The sequence below is a fragment of the Peromyscus eremicus genome, chromosome 6 (assembly GCF_949786415.1).
Source record: "Peromyscus eremicus chromosome 6, PerEre_H2_v1, whole genome shotgun sequence".
Classification (NCBI taxonomy): domain Eukaryota; kingdom Metazoa; phylum Chordata; class Mammalia; order Rodentia; family Cricetidae; genus Peromyscus; species Peromyscus eremicus.
In genome coordinates this window covers 106307504-106330742 of record NC_081421.1, presented here as the reverse complement: position 1 = coordinate 106330742, position 23239 = coordinate 106307504, and the positions used below count along the sequence as shown (strand labels likewise).

General features: G+C 40.9%; 1 protein-coding gene across 1 annotated transcript; it reads left to right on the top strand.

The window, feature by feature from the left end:
• Positions 1 to 3003: 3003 nt before the first annotated feature.
• On the top strand, positions 3004 to 17419 carry Cisd2 (CDGSH iron sulfur domain 2). The gene is made up of 3 exons (XM_059266298.1): positions 3004 to 3162; positions 14518 to 14732; positions 16830 to 17419. The coding sequence occupies exons 1-3, from the start codon at positions 3060 to 3062 to the stop codon at positions 16917 to 16919; spliced, it is 408 nt and encodes a 135-aa protein (XP_059122281.1). The 5' UTR covers positions 3004 to 3059; the 3' UTR covers positions 16920 to 17419.
• The last annotated feature ends 5820 nt before the right edge of the window (positions 17420 to 23239 follow it).

Here is a 23239-nt window from a genome sequence, read left to right as displayed (position 1 = left end):
TCACAACAGTCTGTGACTCCAATCCCAAGGCATCTTCTAGTCTTCATAGTTATTAGGCATGCATGTGGTGCACAGACATACATCCAGGCAAAACACCCACACACTAAAAAAATATTTAAAAAGAAAAGAAAGTGAAACAGGATATAAATTTTGAAGGCAATCTAAGAAAATATCCCCAATAAGGATCTTATAGTTGGTAGGATCAAGAGCATGTTTGTAAATTTTTTTATATTTTATGTATGAGTGTTTTGTATATCTACCTGCATTCCAGAAGAGGGCATCAGATCCTACTATAGATAGTTGTGAGCCACCATGTGGTTGCTGGGAACTGAACTCAGGACCTCTAGAAGTGCTCCTAACCGCTAACCATCTCTCTAGCCCCACATCTTCATAAATTTTTTAAAAAGATTTAAGTGTATGAGTGTTTTGCCTGCATATATGTCTATGTACTGTGTGCATTCCTGATACTTACAGAGGTAAGAAGAGGATCTCAGCTCACCTGTGACTGAAGTTATGGATGGCTGTAAGCTATCATGTGGCTGCTAGGAACTGAAATCTGGGTCCTCTTCAAGAGCAGCAAGTGCTCTTAACTGCTAAGCCATCTTTCCAGGCCCAGGACTATCTTAGTGTAGCTCTTGCCATGCAACAGAAGTAGCTAATATATGATCCATATTTTTTCTAGAGTTCAAGGCAAAAAAGTTTTAGCCATACAAGCGTCCATCAAAAAATATCAAACCAGTATCTACAAATACTGCTAAGGGGAAGCTAATCACACACACACACACACACACACACACACACACACACACTCTACATAAAAAAAAAGTGTAATTCCTTTTATATGAAGTTCAAAAACATACAAAACAGTTGCAATGGTAGTATTGCAAGTGTGGATATAAAGAATACAAAGAGTCTCTCTGGGTATTAGGCATAGCCTATATGTTGACAAGGGTACTGAGTACATTGAATTGTAATCTAGCACTTGACCCTCTTATTGTACTTCTAAGAGAGGTATCTACTTTTTATCCTATATGAAAAACTGTAGAGGCCTTAAGAATGCCATTCAACAAAGCACACTTTGCCTTTGTCAAAGTGAATTGAAATAAATATCCAATGTCTTTTCTCAAATGTTCTTCAAATTACTCTACTTCCAACTTAACCTGCTACCTCAATCATTTCCACAAGGATGGTACACCTGATCAGCAGAGGTTCAAGATAATAATAGACAGTTCAGAGGGCAAGAATGCTTAAATTCCACCCTTTTAAGACAAACAACTTCAGGTCCTTTTTTTCCTTCAGACAAAAAAATAAAATAAAGAAAAAGCACTGGCCTTTGAATAATGTGTATCATTTCTGTTGCTATACCATAGCTCATGAACACTTATCTATATCCAAACACCTGCAATTTCCATTATACTTGAACAATCTAATCTGGTTAAAAATGATAGGAAGTCATTTTTTTTTAACAAGGTTTTCATTACCTGCTACTTTTTAGTGTTTTGGTGAAAGATGATCAGAGATTAAATTTAAACAGTTCAAAGGACGGTTTAGTATTTCCCACTTTAAAATACCAATAAAAAATAAAACATTGATTACAACGTGATGTTCTATTGGCATACCAAATACTGTATGCTGTAGAACACTAAAGTTCTGATACTTTTACCAGGTACTCGCTCTACTCTCTCAGGTCCCTAGTCCTTGTGATAAGTTGAAAAAATTTAGACAAGACACAGGGTAGTGGGGAAGACAGATTGTATTGAATGGTAAAGTAGGGCACTCACAAAGGGTGAAAGTGAACAGCGACCAAAGGGAACATTTTCAAGAGGTGACAGTGGACAATAGCTAAAGAAACTATGGTGCTGCAACATGTTTTGAAAGTAGGCTTTGGACTATTTAAGTTTCTAAGTTTCTTGAACAGTTTCCCTAGGGCTTATTTTCCTGACAGTTTATCTGGACGAACTCTTAATGGAGGGGAACAATGGTTATGTCCTTTGTTCTTAGAAGAAAGCCCTCCACCTCATCAGCATCAGATAGCAAACATAAGATCTTTGGGTCAGTTTAGAATGTCATGTTTTCACCAAGGCCAGAGATGTGATTCAGATCCCACTCTTTGTGACCAGAAATCAGAGTTGCAGTTCCAGTTGCTAGTACTGTAAGGGGCAGATTGAATGAGGGGTCCGTCTTCAGTGACCTTCTAGCCTGCTGGTCTAATTAGCTTACCCAACAGTAGTTTTGGTCCAAAGGAGCCCTTAACCTCACAACAAATGCATTACTTTGGTTATTCTGACTTCAGCCAAAAAAAGTAAAACTTCACAAATACTTTTACATTTTAGAAGATGCAAGTCCTTGTAACAAAGAAACTCCACAAGACAGGCGCGGTAATCCCAGCATTTGGAAGCTCTAGATAATCAGCTTCCTGACCTTGAAGTCAGCCTGGCTTACGTGACCGTCTCAAAAACCAAACAAGAGGTAAACTCTCATTTTTCCTTTAAACAAAACACTTCCCTGAAGCGTTTTGGTTAACTCACCCTCAGAAGGAACTGAAAAACGAAATCTAACCACGGACTATTATAACTTGTCACAGTAGCCGAAAGGAAAAAAGAAGCGTCAGGATACTTGAGCAGGACTGACTAAAGTTGCGGAGAAAAAAAATCACTAGGTAGTTCTCGTTTTGGGTTTCCTTTAAAACCCGGCTTACAAGGAGGGTGAAGCGGCGGGCCTGAGCACTGCAGGGTTGGGGTGCTCTCGCTGAGCTTGCATCGCCGGGGCGGGGTCCGCAGCCAGCTGACCAGCCGTGACCGAGGGGCCGCGCCAAGCAGAGGAGCCGGGAGACGCTCCCTTGGGGAAGGCGGCTTCCGGGGAGAAAGCCCCGTCCTCGCCCTGCCCGGCGCGGGGCGCCGAGGCCAGGCCGGGCTCCGCACGCGCTCCGCAGCGCGCACGTCACTCGCCGCGCGCCAATCGCGGCCTGCCTGGCCACCTCCCGCCCGAGCCCGCGAGCCCGCCGGCCGCTTCCGCTCTCACGCAAGCGCAGCAGCCGGGCGGCGGACGGCGCCGGCACGATGGTTCTGGACAGCGTGGCCCGCATCGTGAAGGTGCAGCTGCCCGCCTACCTCAAGCAGCTCCCGGTCCCCGAGAGCATTACCGGCTTCGCCCGCCTCACAGGTAAGCCTCCCGCACCCGGCCCATCCCCGCGCGCCGCCCCGTGGGGGTGGGGGGTCGGGGAGAACCCGGCGAGGCGCGGGGCGGGGCGGGGCGCCGGGCCCTGGCACGTGACCCGCGACCCGTGTGCGCCTGGGCGGCGCTGGGCGGCCCGGGCGTTGGAAGGGGTGGCTGTTCCAGGCGACCCCGCAGGCTAATGCAGAAGAGAAGGTGCTGAGTAAGGAGCGGCGGGTCTCATTCCTAAACTCGCTGCCGCGCGCATATGGTAAAGCACTTGATGTCCCTGTCATGGGGCGCCCTGCGCGCCGGGGAGAAGTACAGCCGCCACGCACGGCGTGCATGATGCTTTTATAAAGGAAATCAGAAGTGACCTCTGTTCTCGATGGCTGGTGGAGCCTTGAGGTCACTTAGGGAGACATTTGAGGTCATCTCCAGAACTACAGTTCCTGGAGCAAGTTGAGGGGGAGAAGAAGTAGTCAGAAAGTAGTCCAAGGCTGATATGATTTCAGAACATGAAATTTAGTGAATTAAGGTCCTATCTACATGAAAAGGTTCCCACAACTCAGTACTTCGCATCTTGACTAAAAGTCCGCAGATGGCTGTCGATGCTTGAAAGATTGTGTTGGGTTTGGAGCACTACAGTGTGAAGTAGATCTCTCTACCCCGTATCTGCAGATTGTATAGGATGGTGACAAAATCAGGAGCCCCGAGTATCTGGGAATGCAAACATGAATTAAGATAATTCTGAGGTAAGTAGGCTTGATTATCCTGCAGCCTTCTAGAGATAGCTGAATTAAAATACAGTAATTGGAAGACTGATGGAAGAAAAATAAAACTGAGTCTCTGAACTAGAAGATGGAATTAATACCAAATTGGTGAGGAATATTTGGAGACTGGTGTCAGCTCCATTCTAAGGAAGTTATTCTGTTTTTGCTTGAGTGTTTCCCTCACACAGGTGTGCATTTGATGTTAGTCCCTCTCAGGGACGAGGGGTCACAACAGAAAGGACTTGTCATAGATTTAGATGGGTAAACCGTCATACAGACTTTAACAGACTTAGGGATTGTTGTCAGTGGCGGCTGCTCTGCAAATGCATAGGTGGAGTTTTTAACATTTAAACATTAAGAGACCCAGTAGAGTGTGTGAACCTGATTAGAAAGCACGGTCGCTGACTAATAAACACTAAAGAAACATGTAGACACCCAAAGTGACATAAAAATAACCAAAAATAGTCCAAATTGTCAGTGCTCTATAAACATCAAAAATCTCTTATTTTAGATTTTATTTTTAAAAAACATAGCATGTAAAGAATCGACTTTCTCCCCTTTATCATTTCTTTACTTAAGCACTATTTTAAATGTAATCTGCAATTGTGACAATTACTAATCTTGTACTTTGCCATCATATCGGGGCGGTGGTGGCGCACGCCTTTAATCCCAGCACTCGGGAGGCAGAGGCAGGCGGATTTCTGTGAGTTCGAGGCCAGCCTGGGCTACCAAGTGAGTTCCAGGAAAGGCGCAAAGCTACACAGAGAAACCCTGTCTCGAAAAACCAAAACAAAACAAAAAAACTTTGCCATCATACCCCTGTATAGCTTGACATTTAGATTTCTATATTTAAAATAATTAGTTGTAGTAGTTTAATGTTAAGTATGCATAGACAGTTGGTTTTCCCCTTTGAATTATATACCCTTAAAATATACACACTAAATTGGCAATGCTAAAGGGGTGTACTCATTTTGTGGCATTGTTCTGCTTTGCCAGTTTATTCTAATAATACACATTAATTAGGTTTTTAACAGTCCAAAAAGAAAAGTTCTCTCACCTCAGTGTAGGGCAACTTGGATTATACTTGTTGGTTATGACATATTAGTTTCAATTTTTTTATAGATGAAATGTGCTTGAAACAGATAGTATGACACAGTTTAGTGACTAGAATACTTTATAAGCATTATAAGCATTATAAGCATTATTTCTTATAGATCCTTATTAAAGACATTGAGGAACTTCAGCCATAACTTTTGCCATCCTAAATCAATGATGTGTAATGACGTTCACATTAAAATATTTAGTGTTAGGACTGTTTACTAAAAGTAATGACAACTGCGATGTCTGCTTTGTTTTCTTTTCAGTCCGGGTCTCCCGTAATGCAGGCTGGCTTCAGACTGTAGCTGAGGACAACCTTGAACTCCTGAGCCTTCTGCCTTCGCCTCCCTCTTACAGGCCCAGTTCAGTGTGGCGTCTTAGTAGTAGCTATTTAAGCCCCAATACAGTGTCTATAAATCCAGTTATCATAAGCTGTATTGGTAATTTGTCTAAGAAGCATTAACCTGTAATAATGGCTTCATGAGAACATTCTGATTTGAACATGACAGTAGCAGTGATAGGGTCTGCTTTGGACTATTGATAAAAGCCTTCAAGCTATTTTTCACTCAGTAGATTGTAATCGCTAATGACGTTTTGTTTTCTTGAGTGAGCTACTTGTAGGTTCTATAGTATAGATTCTCATTGAAATAAAAACTTAGAGGACAGCTTTTCAGAAAGTCATTTACATGTTTAGGAGACCAAAAGTATCATTTTCTTCTATGAAAATTAGTCAGAAAGGTTGTAGTTCATATTATTTCTCTCCCTATTTAGATTTAGCTGGCTCTCCTCCCCACAGTTCTCTCATGTTGAATCTGTGTTTTTAGAAGACATATGGAAATTCTAAATTACCACACAGGGTTTAAATATTGACAATTTTGATATGTCAGAAACCATCTTTCTGTTAAATTCTCAAAATATAAGGCCTTAAAGGTAAACTAGTGTAATTCTGCCTTTTGGAAGCATATTACATTGACCTTTGAAACCTTTTCTATCGTCTTACAGACTTAAAAGTAAAGCTGTAGAAGAAAAATGTTTTTCTGCAAAAGTCAGAAAACAGTTTATTTCTAGATTCATAAGCTAGCCATGACATTTTGGCTCACATGAATTAGTCCACTTCTTTGAAATGTGACACAAATACTTAAAAACCAACAAATGAGCCAGGCGGTGGTGGCGCACGCCTTTAATCCCAGCACTCAGGCAGAGGCAGGCAGATCTCTGAGTTGGAGGCCAGCTTGGTCTAGAGAGAGAGTTGCAGCATAGCCAGAGCTACACAGAGAGACCCTGTCTTGAAAAATACAAACTGTGTTTTTTAGAGTAACACAAGCATACCAGCCTGTAATAAGTTCATTCCTGTTATTTGTCCAAGGGACCAGTTTTGAACCTGTAATTTCGAAGCAGGATAAGATTGAAAACATATATCCACATAAGGTCTTGTTTATGTATATTTGTATCACCCTTATTTATAATGTTCTTCCAAACTGAGAGCAAATATCTACCAACAGGAAAATGAGTTATGTTCACAAAGTAGTGCAGTGGTCAGCAATAAAGAGGAATGAGTTTCTAATTCACTAGATGAACCTCAACAAGTTTTTGGTTGGTTGGTTGGTTGTTTTTTTCAGACAGGGTTTTACTGTGCAGTCCTGGAACTAACTCTGTAGACCAGGCTGGCCTAAACTGACAGATGCCTTCTCTGCCTCCTGAGTGCTGGGATTAAGGGCATGAACCACCACCACCCAGCGAATGTCCACAACTTTATGGTGGATAAGAGAGTATTTGATTACAGAAATCAGTAGTAGAGGGGCTGGAGAGACAGGAGGCCTGCTGAGACAGTATTGGAAGTTTGAGACTGGACTGGACTACTTCCTGAGTTCTAGGACTACGTAATAGGAACCTATGTTATACCCCACACTTCAGTCTTTTCTCTTCCCTCCTCTCGACTGTCTTTTCTTCTCTCCTCCCCTCTCCTTCAAAAAATTATTTTTATGCTGTGTAGGTATTTTGCCTACATTATATCTGTAAACCACATACATATGTGTGCCTGGTATGTGCCTGGAGGACAGAAGAGGGCATTGGATCCCCTGAAACTGGAATTACAGTTATAAGCCATCCTGTGGGTGCTGGGAATTGAATTCAGATCCTCTAGAGGAACAGCCAGTACTCGAAAGATCTGAGCTGGTTCTCAAGCCCTCTTTCTGCCTGGTGTGGTCACTGTAGCTTAGACTGACTTGGAGCTGATGGCCCAGGCTGCTTCACATTCACGACAGTTCTCTGGCCTCTAGTCGTGGCCCACCACACCCAGCAACAAAATGGTTTCTATGTTTGAGAAATAGAAATAATTTTTGTGCTTTAGCTTTAAATGATAGATTCAAAATTTTATAAAGAAAACAGTAATCAAGATTTTTATGGCATTATAGGTAACTTTTTGTAAATTTGAAAGGGAAAAAAGTGACCTAGTTGCTTTTTTCTTTTTAATAATAGCAAATGATTTATTGGTTAAATGATCAATCATGGAACTTCTTGATAACAATATAAAATAAGTGGATAATTCACCAGAAGCTGGGTTGAGGTACTAATTTTAATTATTCTGACAACAAAACTTACTAACAAATGCCTGACACGCTCCCATTCTAACTGTGAGACAGTGAAATCACTGCTGCTGTATCTGACCTTTGGACAACAGGTGGTAGACCTCCCAAAGGACAGGTGAGCAAGTACTAATGGAATGCTGTGTTTGCTAGTCTAGCACCATTATTTCCAACCTTAGAACCTCCCAAGTAGCTGGACAGAAGATATGGGGAGAGGAGAGGCTGCTGGGACTGTGTGATGTGACTTCTCTGGCCCACGTTGTTTCTGAGCAACACACGGTGTCTGAGACTAAAGGGCACCACAAAAGCTTTGGGAGGTGGCTGTAAGGAGGCAGGCCTCTCGAGAGGGAATCAGTGAGTCTAGAATTAAGTGCTGGGGTGGGTATCAGACACTGGGAGGTTTCTTTTTCACGGCCAAGTCCATTTTAATCTCTTCCGGTTTTTCAGCCAGGTTTAGCAGGTCATAGTTCTGAGCCAGATACATTCTAACCATGTTGCCCAAAGTAAATCCAGGCACTGGAGCATGATGTCAGTGGGTAGGCAGGACCCGGAGCAGAACTGGAGCGTGATGTCAGTGGGGAGGATGAGGAGCGTGTGAAGGGCTCTTCAGCTACAGCTGCCTCCTCTGAGAGAGGGCCTGTCCTAGTTTCTTAGAATAGTCTTCTTGAACTGGGGATGTAGCTCAGTTGGCAGATACCTAGTATTAAAAAGCCCTGGTTAAATTTTCACCACCACGTTAATCTGGTACATGCCAGTGATGTCAGCATTCAGAAACAAGGCCAACCTGGGCTATAAAGCACCCCGACCCCCACACACACACTCATTTATATTCCTTACTGAGATCCATGTGTTTGATGTATACTTGAAATGTCTTTACAATGGTTGGTTAGGGTTGGGCGTTGTAACTCAGTGGTAGAGTATGTGCTCCTCTGTGTGAGCTCTGGAGTTCAAACCCAGCACCAGAAGGGGCTGCTTTGACCTTTTGGAATATTGCTTGCTCTTCTTGTTGTTTCATTTTCTGCCTTGTTTCCCTGGTGATGCCAGTTCTTCTACCTTAATCTTGTTAGTTATCATAATTGCTGGTTGTAGAAGTCACATAACTTGGGCCCCTGCTTAGTAACAGTGTAAGTATGTTCTGAGTTCATTCTTAATTAGGAACAGGTCATTTTTCTTCCCTTTAAATTAGAAACAGGAAAAAGAAATTGTCTGAGCTCCTTTATTAAGAGAAAATTTTAAGAAAATTCAACCTTTTTACATTGAAGTGCAAAGCAAGTGTTGCCTGACTGGTTTTGTTGTTGTTGTTGTTGCTTGTTTGTTTGTTTTTGTTTGTTTAATAGATTGGACGCAACTGTCAGCCAGTTCTCTCTGTGAGATAACCTAGTTATAGCCAGAACGCATTTCTCTCCAACCTCCAGTCTCCTTTAGACTTTCACCTTCCGATCCTGGCTTGTTTCCTCACCCTTGACATTTCTTAAGAAGGTGCCTGCTTCCCATAAGAGAATAAAAGCTTACTCTGAGGAAAGCGCCTCATTGTAGCTCTACTACGTGGCGGATGCCTTTATCCCTCCTTGTCCTTGTTGGCTGGATGTAGCAGGGAGAGTTGGTATCTTTCTGGCCTGCACAGCTCCTTTGGCTCAGACCCTTTCAAAGGGAGCCCTGCCTTCCTTTAAAGCCTCTGCTGTCCAGTCGCACGGGACAACCCATGCTCCTTTTGCTGTTGTCTGTGGGCCTTTACTCTCTGCTACCTTAAGGATGGTGACCTGTTATTTCCTCCCTCTGTGTATGTGGTCTCCTTCTGCTTGGAGGGGCTCTTTTTAGATGTTTTCTTGGGGAAGGTAGATTATTTCATACATTAGAGACCTCCTTTCCTATATAAAGTAACACAGGAGCCTCGCTTGTGTCAGCTTATGTTCTGTAACTCATCAACCACCAAGACCTATTGATTCCACTATTTAATGAGCCGGGGGTGGTGCCTGCTGTGCCAGGGCCAGCCGGGAGACCCAGGCAGGGCCATCTTTGGTGTAGTCATCCTGGACTATATAACAAGTTTCAGCCTGGCCTGGACTTCATAGTGAGTCCCTGGGTCAGATCACAGTTTTGTATTTCTAAAAGACAATGGGAGTTTTTCATAGACCTACTCTGAGTCTCTGGACAATCCTCAGAAAATGTACACACACTGTTTATCAAGTTTTACAGAACCTCAGTATGGATCATTTTTCACGATTTACCCTTTCTCTTTTTTAATGATCTACTACTACCTGAGATGCAGGTGGGATTAATTTCTTTTGGACCCTGTCTTTGTGGGTATTTCATTTGTTTTTGTTTTTTGAAACATGATTTGTAGCCTAGGCTGGTCAGATCCTACCTCTGTGGTTCTCAGAGTGCTGGGATTATGAGCTTGCATAACCACACCAGGTCGTTATATTTTCAGTAGGATTCTCGAAGCCTTGTCCTTCTCTGCTTTTCCTCACGGCCCTCCTGCTATCCATCTCCCATCAGATTCCAGCTTGACTTGGTAAAAAGGTAATGGTCTAAGTAGATTTACATACATCAGTGCTTGCCTATCATGCACAGGGTAGATTCCTACCTACCATTTGCATATCAGAACTTCTCATCATGTGGCACCTGCTCATGCCTTTAATCCTTCTCTTCTTCCATTGTATTCCAAAGATAGCACAGCATTGAGTTTCCCTGGCCTTTCGTGAGTGTCCTGTTGGCACCTTATCTGCAGTTCTCTGCTAGGTATGCTGCTGCTCCCTTTATTTGCCTGTGAACTGTTACTTACTCATCATTCAGAAAGGTCCATCGTGGTGGCAGAAGCTGAAGTTTTGTTCATCTCAGCAATGAATTGTAATCCTTTTTAATATCTCTGATTCCATACAGATGGAAAGCGCTTTGTGGCAGTTCTGTCTATGGTTTTGGTATCTTCAAAACCCATACTTCACCTAGCATGTTAAAGAGGGTTCTATTAGTTTTAGAGGTATGAGAAGCTTTTTTATTAAATGTCTTAAAGCCTTTCTCTACCTTAATTATGTAAGCTATAGAGAAAGGTAAACAAATACAATAGGAATAATCTAAATACCAATTTGATAAAGAGTAAACTCAGTTTAACTGAAGTTCATTGTAGTGTCTGTCTGTTTTTGCATGTCTGGTGAGGACCGGGAACTGGGGTCTCTTGGAGATGAGACAGACGTCTACAGAACTGTCGCTTCACAGTAGACTGTCCCTGTTTTCCTTCCAGTAGTGCTGTGCAGTGTTTGCTGAAGGATACAGGCTGGAAGGCTTGACATGGTCTCTGCCTTGAATCTTTGAGTCTTTGGCTTCCCACTTTTCAGGTCTCTGCCCAGTTTCTTTTCTTTTTTTTTTTTTTTTTTCCAGAAACCTTTCCTGGCTCCCTGACCTGAGGTTGTGGTCAACTCATTACTGTGCCACCAGGTTGTTTGGTTGGTTGGTTGGCTTGTTTTGTTAATTTTATGTCACCTTGTTTATTTCCTTCATGGCCCTTAGTGCAGCCTGTGACTGTATTATTTGTTCTGCTTCCTTGTTGTCTGCCCCTCCTCTGATTCTCCATCAGCAAGCCTGCCCGTTCCTAGTGCAGTAACCAGAATGTAGGGTTCGTAATAACTTGTTCTTTAACCGAATGAACGGTGGTTGTTCCTGTTTTACAGACAGATGGAACCTGGACTTATACTAAAGATAAACAGTGGTTGAGGTGTTGGCTGCATTGCTGTCTGTCCCAGGCACTGCACTGCGTGCTGCATGCAGAGAACAGCCAGCAGCTGCTGTTTTGCATGGCAGTGTCTCCACAAAGTGGGTGCTTAATACGTACACAGTAAACCTTGAAAACAACTTGATTGACAAGAGGAAATTCGTGAGACTATTCAGAAAGTATTTATTCTGCACTTAGATTTTTTTTATGTGTGTGTGTGTGTGCATGCTCATATATATGTGTGTTGATGCACATGTATGGACATGCATGTGGAGGTCAGAGGGTAACCTTGAGTGTCATCCTCAGAATGCTGTCCGCCTCCTCTGAGACACAATGTCTCATTGGTCTGGAACTCACCAAGTTGAATTGGCCATTGAGCCTTCCAGATCCTCTTGTCTCTGTCTAATGCCGGGATCACAAGCACATACCACCACCCCTGGGCTCTGGGGACTGGACTCAGGGCTTCATGCTTAAAAGGCAAGCACTTTAACAGACTAAGCTATCCTAACCGTCTGCCCTGAAGTCTGTAGTCTGAAACAGAAGCGGGTGGGGAGATGGCATGTGGGGTAAAAACACTTGCTGAATTAGATCTGCTTATTCCACAGTGGAAGGAAGACTGAGTCCAAACATTGGTTCTCTGACTCCACACATATCCAGTGGCAAACTCCCAAACCTCATATACATTAATAATAATAAATAAACAACAACAACAACAACAACAACAATAATAATAATAATAATAATAATAAATCAGAAAAGGAGGTTTGTAAGGTATAAAAGCAAATATTCTGGATTAGTAGACATTACCTGTAGATAGAAAGAGCATACTTTATTTTAGGTGATGTCTTGAGTTTCGTATAATTTCAGAACTCATTGTTGAACCTTAAAGCTAAAGAAACTGAAGCATAAATTATGTATGTCTCAGTAAAAAATAAATTTGTATATTGAGCCAGGCACTGTTTAGATACTGAGGATACAGTGGTGACCCAGACAAGTAAGGCCCATGCTCTCGTAGACCTTTATTGTGGGTGGGACACATGGGAGGTGAAAGAAACCATTAAAACCCATGCTCTCTTCCAGAGGGCCCAGGTTTGATTCCCAGCACCACAGTGGGGCTCACATCCATGTGTAACTCCAGTCCCTGGAGATCTGGAACCCTCTTCTGGCTTCCATAGGCACTAGACATGCAGATGGTACACAAATGTACATGTAGACAAAGTACCCCCCCACACAAGTTTTTTTAAAGTTCTTCACAAAAAAAACTTTTCCAAATGTCTTGATGGAGTTGGAAAAATGATAAAATAATCTTATATGTTAAAATGTAGGATATGGACTATATAGATAATAAAAATAAAAACATCCCAAAGTGTTACCAATTCTTTTTTTTTTTTTTGGTTTTTTGAGACAGGGTTTCTCTGTGTAGTTTTGCGCCTTTCCTGGAACTCACTTTGTAGACCAGGCTGGCCTCGAACTCACAGAGATCCGCCTGCCTCTGCCTCCCAAGTGCTGGGATTAAAGGCGTGCGCCACCACCGCCCGGCAAGTGTTACCAATTCTTGATAGTATGATTTTGAATAACTTTAGTTTTTATTCTTTTCTAAATTAAAATTTTATACTATCCATGTTTTATAATTCTAAAACAATAAAATTTAAAATAAGCATTATAGGGGCTGGAGAGATGGCTCAGTGGTTAAGATCAGTGGCTGCTCTTCCAGAGAACCCTGGTTCAATTCCCAGCACCCACATGGAGGCTCACAACTGTCTGTAATTCCAGTTCCAGGGGATCCAGAATCCTCACACAGACATACATGCAGGCAAAACACCAATGCACATAAAATAAAAATAAATTATAAAAAAGTGCATTATAAGGAGTACATTTCTTCAAATTATTTTGTGTACTATTTATAATTAGTGATTCCCCCTCCCCAGAGCGAGATCCAGGACAGGCACCAAAACACAGAGAAACCCTGTCTCGAAAAACCAAACCCAACCCAAACAAAAACAACAAAGGAAGAGTAATTACTAAGCTGATGTTAGATGTTAGTGGTTAAATAGCAGTGTCTTCAGAACAGTCTTACCAAGAGACAATATTTAGATCTGTGGAGTTTGAGTCTGTGACTCAGAACAGGCTTTGGATTTAGGCTGATGAACTAATCCAGCTTAGCTACATTTTATCTACAAGTGATAAGAGAATAATATTAAAATGATGCAGTTGTCCAAGCTAACAGCCTGTTAAATGAGTTGGTTCAGCTGCACTCTGGGACACAGCCCATCACTTATTAATATGTGTTAGCATGCTTTGGTACATGATCTTTTCTTAGCTAGGCTGTAGTGCCTAGAGGGTATGGGGTAGGTCAGCAAGGGCACCCAGAGGCGACAGGGAGCACTCTCAGACCTTTGAGAGTCAGTTCATTTGCACTGTTTGTATTTCATATGTTCTAAAGACTGACTAGATACTCTAAAAGGTATTTAATAAGTATCTTTCTTTAAAGATATTTTATTTATTATGTATACTGTTCTGTCTGCATGTTTGCCTGCACACCAGAAGGGGGTATAAGATCTCATTATAGATGGTTGTGAGTCACCGTGTGGTTGCTGAGAATTGAACTCAGGACCTCTGGAAGAGCAGTCAATGCTTTTAACCTCTGAGCCATCTGTCCAGCCTCAATAAATATCTTAAAATGGGAATATTCAATATGTAAAGGTTTCAAGTCATCAAAATAGCCTTTTAAAAGGGTTTTTTACTTTAAACGTAAGTTGAAACATTTGAGGTTATATTCTGTCTGAAATTGTAAATCAGTAGTAAATTTTTGTGGAATCTCCCTTGTATGGTTTTAGACATGGTATTAAGGAGAAAATAGTGGAAATGTTTTCTAAACTTAATAAGACATTTTTGTTCATAATTTATGTTGACTATAAGTCCAGATAAAAGTAAATACAAGCACAAATATCTTTAGCAGGTATAATGAGACAGGATATTTAAAATAGTACCTGTTCCAAAAATTTCACGTTCACAAATCGAGTTAGCCTACAGATAAAATAAGATAACCTAGTAGGGCTGAGTCTGTTCTGTTTCTGCAGTTTACAGATAAGGCAGACAGGTTCCTCTGAGAAGTGTAGATCAGCACACACTGGTGAACTTGACAGTCTTTGTGTTCCTCACAAGAGCACTGCAGATTCTGACACCCGCGCGTGTTTAGTTTCAGAATGGCTCCGCTTACTGCCCTTCCTTGGCGTACTTGCACTCCTTGGCTACCTTGCAGTCCGTCCGTTCTTCCCGAAGAAGAAACAGCAGAAGGATAGCTTGATTAATCTGAAAATACAAAAAGAAAATCCCAAGGTGGTGAACGAAATAAACATTGAAGATCTGTGTCTTACTAAAGCAGCTTATTGTAGGTGTTGGCGTTCCAAGACGGTAAGATACCCATTTACACATACGGGTAAATTGTTGGACTTAGGATTGTTTCAATCCCTACTTGTGAAATTCTGAGATTAGGGATTTTTCCATACTGTTCAGTATTCAAAGCTGATATTCCCAAGTTGAAGTTTGCCCCTTTTTTCTTGATAGTGCCTGAATTAGAAGGGAGCAGAGAGCAATGAACTCTGACGCTCTCACACTGCTCAGCATTTGTCTAGAGCTATATATTTTAAATAGTTTTGCTTGTTGTTTGCTTGTTTGTTTGTTTTTTTAAGAGAGAGTATTTAAAATTTAATGGAAAGGAGCTTAAACTTTGATGTCAAAATAAGTAATTACTAAAATTAGATGTCAGTCTGTCAACTTGGGCAGGTCAAGCAAATTGCCAGGTTGGTTTGGTTTGAGCCAGTTTCTCTGTGTCTCTGTCTGTCTCTCTGTCTCTGTCTCTTTCAACAGGGTCTCACTATGTAGCACTAAATGGCCTAGAATTGGTGGTATTCACCAAGCAAGCCTGGAACTCACACAGACACTGGCTGCCTTTGCCTCCCAAGTGCTGGGATTAAAGGCCAATATGCCTACCCTGAATTACTAACCTTTAACCTCTGGTTTGAAGATTTTGTTTTGTTTTTTTATTCTTCTTGTTGTTTGTTTGTTTGTTTTGTTTTTTCAATCTTCTCTATAGGTATTGCAGATATTTTTGAAGATTTAGTGAAATGGTACATGTAAAATACCTTACATAGTGTAAGCTAGTAAATGTAACTAGCCATAGTAACATAGGTTTCAATGAGGAAAATGAATTTGGGGTGATAAGTATTATAGTTGGTAAAAATCTGTTTTGTGTTTGATGAAGGTTATTTGAAACTTTAAGTATAATGTTTTTGTTTCTTTTTTCATTTTTTGTTTATTTTTTATTTATTTTTTTGAGACAGAGTTTCTCTATATAGCTTTGGAGCCTGTCCTGGATCTCGCTCTGTAGACCAGGCTGACTTTGAACTCACAGAGATCTGCCTGCCCCTGCCTCCCGAGTGCTAGGATTAAATTCGTGTGCCACTACCACCCGGCGTGTTTCATTCTTTTTAACAGCAAAGTTTTAGAAACAACACAATAGGCAACAGTCAACGTACAAGAAGTCACACTGATGGGATATTGGGGAGTCAATACAAATCATGTTTGAAAGAAATACTAAGTGTGGACATGGTTCTGTGGATTAAGGTTTTGCTGCACAGGCATAAGGGGGTGGGGGTGGGGGACAGCAGAGACAAGGTGCTCCCTGGCTAGCCAGGAGTGAAGTGACAGGTTCCATGAGAGCCCCTGTCTCAAATCAATGTGAAGTAATTGAAGAAGACATCACTATGTCAGTCCCTAGCCTCTACATGTGTCCCCATGGGCAAGCATGCATACCCTGTGCACAGACACCCCAACATGTAATGACATGAGGCCCTGCTTTAATAGAAGAAAAGCATATTACAAAAGGATCACAATTTCACTTTTCAAAAATGAATGTCACAATAAATTCAGAGGGAAGCCTTTAGTAAAATACTGATTATAACTATATTTGGATGGATTGAGCATTTAATAACACATTTTTAATATTTTTCACAAACTTTACACTATGAGTTTTATAAGGAAACATTGTAAAATTTACTTTGAATGTACATTTCTTTTTTTCATTTAAGAAATTAGCTCAAACATAGAGCTCCATGGAGAACAAGAGCTATTTTGACCCCTTTTTAGACTTTTATACTCACTGAGATGGATTCAGCCAGAGATTTGGGTTTGGTTTGGTTTGGTTTTTTGTTTGTTCTTCGAGACAGTTTCTCTGTGTAGCCCTGGCTGTCCCGGAACTGGCTCCATAGACTAGGCTGGCCTCGAACTCAGAGATCTGCCTGCATTTGCAGGCTGGGAAAGGTTCTTCTTTGTTCTTACCATTGCCTGCATGCATGCAGTGTGGAGTGGTGGGCTGGTAGGTGTGGAGTCTGTCAGGAAGCTCCCTGAGGAGCTCTGCTTTTAGTCAGCGGCACACTGGCTTCTTAAGCATTTCACAATGTCTCTACTTCATGTTGTAAAATAACATTTGCAATTCTTTTTCCCTTTTAGTTTCCTGCCTGTGATGGGTCCCATAATAAACACAATGAGTTGACAGGCGATAACGTGGGTCCACTCATACTGAAGAAGAAAGAAGTATAACAGTAGCCATTTATGATTGAAACTCTTGTAATATTTCTCATTTGTTGTGTACAGACAAGTCTTTGGAGGTTTTAACTCTCAGTACTGATTGAATAATTATTTCTGCCAATTATTTTCTTGCTACACTACTACTTATATTTGATACTTTATATATCCAGCCATTTATATAGAAATCAAATGGTCATCTCATTCTGGAATCAAGAGTTAATGTGTCTTTCAACAATAAGTCAGTACTTCGGATTTTAATTAATTGGGAAGTTAAAGTTTGGCCATGGGCCAAAAGTTATTTCTTTGAATATCAGTATTTCAACAGAATGTATATATTTTTAAAAAATTCTCCCCTGTTCTGTTAAATGTATTTTTGTACTGTTTTGTTTTGCTCACTTGAAGTAGTTTGCCATTCTTTGGCATTTGTGGAACTCTGCTGTTTTTAGATGAATTATGAAAAATATTGCCATCAAGAATTTCCTTTGAGGCAATAAAATCCTTTGTGTTATAGAGATTTTTGTCTCATTACTATTATTATCCCAATTTCTAAAATAAATCAGATATAAAAATGTTCCAGTAAGAAAGTTATTTACATCATAAAAACTTGATTCACCTTACAAAAGCTTGGTCTGTGTGCTTGTGTGTGTGTGTGTGTGCACTGTTTACCTTGTTGACAACTGGGTGGTAAGAGCACTTACAGCTAAATTATACTTAGGAACTACAGTTTGAAGGTCAATTATATATAAAGTATATCTGAATTTGCATTAAAATGACATAGTTCATTGCTCAATTACTTTTTCTCTTTTTGTAGTCAATTATAGAGAAACAGGGCAACAGGATATTAAGTCACTTGTAATCTTAAGTTGTTGTTTTTTATTGCATTAACTTCACAAATATAGATAAAATATTTGTGTGCATAATGACAGGAAACAGTCTGCCATGGCATATGACACAGCATGATCTGCATATATTCTGAGGACGATGACTTGGAAAGCAAGGCTTATTGCTTTTACTTTCCATTTCTCTCCTGTTTCCCCCTATCCCCCCCCCCCCCCAATTTATATACTTTAAAGTGGTTTTTTGTTGTTGTTTTGTTTTTTGGTTTTTGAGACAGGGTTTCTCTGTGTAGTTTTGGTACCTGTCCTGGATCTCGCTCTGTAGACCAGGCTGGCCTCAAACTCACAGAGATCCGCCTGGCTCTGCCTCCCGAGTGCTGGGATTAAAGGTGTGTGCCATCACCATCCGGCTAAAACGTTTTTTTTTTTTTTTAACCAAGACTTTGAATAAAATTGTCAAACACAATTAAGCTCTTTAGGGCCATCTAATGAGACCTTAGATTGATTGTGTAAAGATAGATGGGATGGAGGCAGCATTGCAGGAAGCATAATGCACAGGTGGATTCCACAATAGCTGTGCAAGGAAGGAAGCCATGCAAGTGTTCCTGGCAAATACTGCAAACAGCAGCACAACAACAGAACCACTCATTTCATTTTCTGGCTCATAAGTGAAATGATCCACACCATGAAGGGTAAAATAGGGATATATAGCAAAGGGTGACATTTAGTTTAGTATCTGAACTCTGCCATAAACCATGTTACCTCTGGGAGCAGCGGAAAAGGATGGCAGTTAAATTTGGGGGCACTTATTTGTCAAGTGTGCTGGGTTAGATGGGTCCTCTCTAGGGTTTCTTATTTATTTAATGAGCATATAGTGAGCCCGGTGCCACATACACAATATGTTCTGTTCTCGTTCATTAGCTAGTATGTCTTGCAGTTTGAGAGAGACGAGTGATGGCAAGCCAAGCCTCCGTGCTAAAAGGAAAGTGATTACAAGTCAACTTACCACGTAATTAAATTACACTGACACATTTTATAGTCTTAATGTTTGTGTATTGTGAAGTGTGAATAATATTAAAACAAATAGACATGTTTTAGAGAGACTTATTTTTATTCTTTTATGTGTATAAGTGCTTGTCTCTACATATGTATGTCTGTACACCACGCGTATGCCTGATGCCCAAGCAAGGCAGAAGAGAATGTTGGGTCCCTTGGAACTGGAATATACAAATGGTTGTGAGCCACCATGTGAGTGCTGGGAACTGAACCCTGGTCCTCTGCAAGAGCATCCAGTGCTATTAAAAACTGAGCCATCTCTCTAGCCCTGCAAAATTTTTAATAAAAAGAATAAACACATTTGAATGAAGAGGTAGTGATTGTTTTGAACCAGAAGTCAAGAACTGGAATGTGAAGGGAGTCATAATGTTATGAAAGTCGAGTGGTACAGATTTGGTTTTGTTCATGCAATTACTTTTATGGTACTAGGGGTGGAGCCAGGGCTTCACCCATGATGGCAAGAGCTCTTTACACTGAGTTCCCTTTTGTGTTACATTTTTTTAATAGTATAAACCATTGAAACAAAATACAAGAAAGTTTTCGTTACAGGTTTACTGGAAATTTTGATTATTTGTAATTTTAGCCCACTATCAGGAGTCGCTTTAGTTTTATTTTACACTACAGTTCTCATGTAATAGCTATCCATAAACTATTAAAGATACAGTCCACTCAGCTCCTGATGTTTTCTTGTTGTCTGTCTGTATATGTGTGTATACACTTTTGTTTGCAAATGCGTGGACCTGTGAGCATGGAGGGCAGAGGTCAATGTGGGGTATCTTCCTCAATTGTTCTCTTTGAATCTGGAGCTCAGGGATCGAGCTGGGCTGTCCAGCCTGGTGAGCCCCAGAGCTGTTCTTGTCTCCACCTCCCCAGCACTCAGATTACAGTTATGCATTGCTGTGAGCACTGGGGATCAGAACTCGGGTTCTCATGCTCATGTGGCAAGCATCTTACTCACTGAGCCATCTCCTGAGCCTGTCATCTTTTTCCATGGAGGTACAGGAGACAGGCATTCAATTATTGTGGTAATTAAAGCTAAGAATTACTGAGAATCTGTACCGGAAATTACGTTAAGTATGTACTGGGATCATAAACGTATCTCATGTCATGGCAGTGAGTTCCACTGTGTGATCGTACCTTTCTCAGGACCAACAGCAGGATCCTAAAGCTAGAGTTGGAAAATGTCAGTGCTGGGGGAGCTTTACAGGTCCATGCCCAAACTCTAAACTCTTCTTCCTGCCTACCGCTGGGGGAGTAGTAGAGCGGTAGTCTTCTGCGGCTGTGAGGTGGGTGGGGTGGTTGGTTTGTTTTTGTTTTCTGAGACCATTTATTCAGGGCCTCTAAGTGTCAGATTAACCAATTATTTTTCCACAGTTGGTCACAAGACTTTGGAGGTAAAGTCCTCACCAAAAGGTTGGATACCTTGTCTCTGGTTATCCTGCTTCTCTGTCTGTAAAACCATTTACTGCTAGTCCCTTTTTTTTTTTTTTTTTTTTGGTTTTTCGAGACAGGGTTTCTCTGTGTAGCTTTGCGCCTTTCCTGGAACTCACTTTGTAGACCAGGCTGGCCTCGAACTCACAGAGATCTGCCTGCCTCTGCCTCCCGAGTGCTGGGATTAAAGGCATGTGCCATCACTGCCCAGCACAGCAACATTCTTTTAAAAATGTTCTGGTTGCCATACTTTCTGTTTCACAGAAGGCAAATTTATTGGAAATTGGTAGTCTAAAATGAAGTGATCGACTTTTAATTTTATCAAATAAGAGTAGTGAGAAAAGTGAAAAATTTTCCAGAAGATAATTTTAGTGCCCTGAGAGTAAAATGGTTTTTCCACTTTAGAACATACTAAGTTGTTCCTATGCCCAGAAATCCACATCCGGTAGCAGGCTGGTGTTTTAATAAGCTTTCACATGAGCATTAGAGTGGCCATCATCTGCAAATTCACAGAATTCCTTCCTATGGACCTTACATAGGCACTGAATAACCAAACATATGAGTTGATAAACCACTTGGTTCTTAAAGTATGCCCTGAGTGATGTAGAACCTTTGGGAGACAGCTTTGTTGTTACTCATGACTGTTGTGAGGGCTACCTATCCTGCTGACTTGGAGAACTACTCATTCCTCACTCAGCAGATAAGCACCACCCTTACAGAAGAATATCAGGCTCGAGGTAAATGACTCAGTCGTGTGGATAATTAAGCAAGTTGTGTTGTGGAAAGCACGTTACAACTCAGCTTTGAGTTTGCTACCTCATGGTGATTCACTGAAGTGCTTTTGTATTTTGTAACCTAATTTGTTAATAAGTTTATAGGAAGCCAATTAAGCTAGCTACTGATCTGTATGATTTTTCTCAGTCTTTGATTAGAAGTGTACTTAGACTATATTCCTAAACAAACAATTGTAAAGCTCCACTCTAAAAGACAAAACAAAAATAGGTGACTTTTATTTGATACCGACCCTACATGTTTAACTTACTGCATTTCATTCATTTAGATTCATCAGGGGCTGCATCACCAATCGGAAAAAGTGCAAGGCTGGGTAACTGCTCACAGTGTTCGAAAGCCAGTCAGTGCCTGAGCCCTCTTCCATTGTCAATCTCAGTTTTCCTTCACAGCACATCCCAAGAACTTTGTTACCTTTTTCTGTTCCTAAACAAATCACCAGTATCAAGAACATTCTCACCACAAACAGGTAAACAATGAAATATGACTATGAAACAATGAACTATGACTGCCAGTAGGAAAGATGACCAAAAAAACAAATGAAAATTGAAAATGAAAGGCTAGTAACTTGAGATTTAACCAAGAACCATGTATCTCAGCCCCTGAAGACATCTCCATGATCAAATTATACAAGGAGTGTTTCATGATAAATTTGCATGAAGTAGTGTGTGATAGTTGAGAAGGCAAGATGTTACATTCACTGATACCAGTGCCCACTTTGAGTTAAAAGTTTAGTGCTTAGCAGGCTATATCAGGTGTCTAAGATGTCCTTGATATGTGGGGGCTTTATTGTAGGAAGCCCCATTCAGTTGAAACGTTTTCATTCAAACTTACTAATTTACCACATAATTTAACTTCCTAAGACATGGCAAGAGCTAAATCTGGCAGGTGGGATTTAAATCACATAAAACGGTGCTAGAGAACTTGCCTACTCCAAGGAAAATGGAAAGTCCTGCTTCAAAGCCAGGTACACAGCCATTCTTTGTCCCCGTGCCTTTGCTGTATGCAGATTGGGGTTAGGGAGAACACCTGTGGCTGCTTTGTTGACTTAACTGCTCCATCTGACCCCATGCTTTAGTTCCTCATCACGGGCTTTGACTGGAAGCTTGTTTGTTATATGCACCAAGTCAACTAGTTTATCTTTTGCACAAGTCTAGTTTAGTGAATGCATGAAGCAGTCATTAAATACAATACATACACTGGGAAGTGCATATTATTAACAAGTACACATTCCTGTACTGTTTGGTAAGGACACTGAAAATATGTGGAGAAAGGCAATACGAGGGTTTTGAGCCAAGGATGGCATCACTCTAATTTTGCAGGGGTTTAAATGCTCAGATTCATTGTTTACTAAAACAAAATGCAAAAACATGCTTTAAACAATCATGGTGAAAGCATATTTGTGACTATTTTCTTGAAACATTAGTCAAATGGATCAGCCATGACAACCATTCTTTAGCACTATAATGTTGTAATTTCCAAAAACTAGAAAAAGGAGGAACTTGGTAAATTGCATAATTACAAAGAAGAACTTTACACTAGGAAGAAAATAATCTGTAAACAGTTCAGTAAAATTTCCGTCGGGGTACTTCCAGTACATTTCCTGCATGAACACACTAGGCTGGAGGAACATATCAGTCACGTTCATTGACAGATTTAAGAACAAAGCTTAGAAGTACAGAACTCTGAAGAAAATGCTCCCAGGAAATGAGGCAAAGTTAGATACCTTTGAAGTAGGTAGCAAAGGACTGGGAAATCCAAAAGAAAATAGAAAATCTAGAAAAAGCCATCTGACTTATACTGATCCCAGCAAGGAAAAATAATGTTTGACCAATTGCCGAGCAGAAAATGGAATGTGTGTTTTTCAAACCCACAATTCAGGGTTCTGGGGCTATAGCTCAAAGCACTAGCCTAGCTTCACAAGGCACAAGTTCTGTCCCTAGTGCTGAGAAAAAGCCTAATAATTAAGGTTGCAAAAAGAGGTTACGTCAACATTCTTTATCTTCTTTAATTTCAAGAGAAGGTCTGCCCCTGAGCTTATGATCCTTCTGCCTCAGGCTCATAATACAGGTATTACAGGTGCCACCACATCTGCTGTCCTCCAGTTGTAAAGAAACACTCCATTATTTGTTTCATACAGCTAATATAGAATTAACATGAAAACCTGCAAGAGAAACAAGCAAAAACCCAACAGAAGTAAACCAATCTCATTTATGAATA

Excerpts from the sequence above, each read along its gene's own strand:
- Cisd2 (XM_059266298.1), top strand. The coding sequence starts at position 3,060 with ATGGTTCTGGACAGCGTGGCCCGCATCGTGAAGGTGCAGCTGCCCGCC. Across the intron at positions 3,163-14,517 it reads CGGCTTCGCCCGCCTCACAG|TTTCAGAATGGCTCCGCTTA; the intron begins GTAAGCCTCCCG and ends GCGCGTGTTTAG. Across the intron at positions 14,733-16,829 it reads GGTGTTGGCGTTCCAAGACG|TTTCCTGCCTGTGATGGGTC; the intron begins GTAAGATACCCA and ends TTTCCCTTTTAG.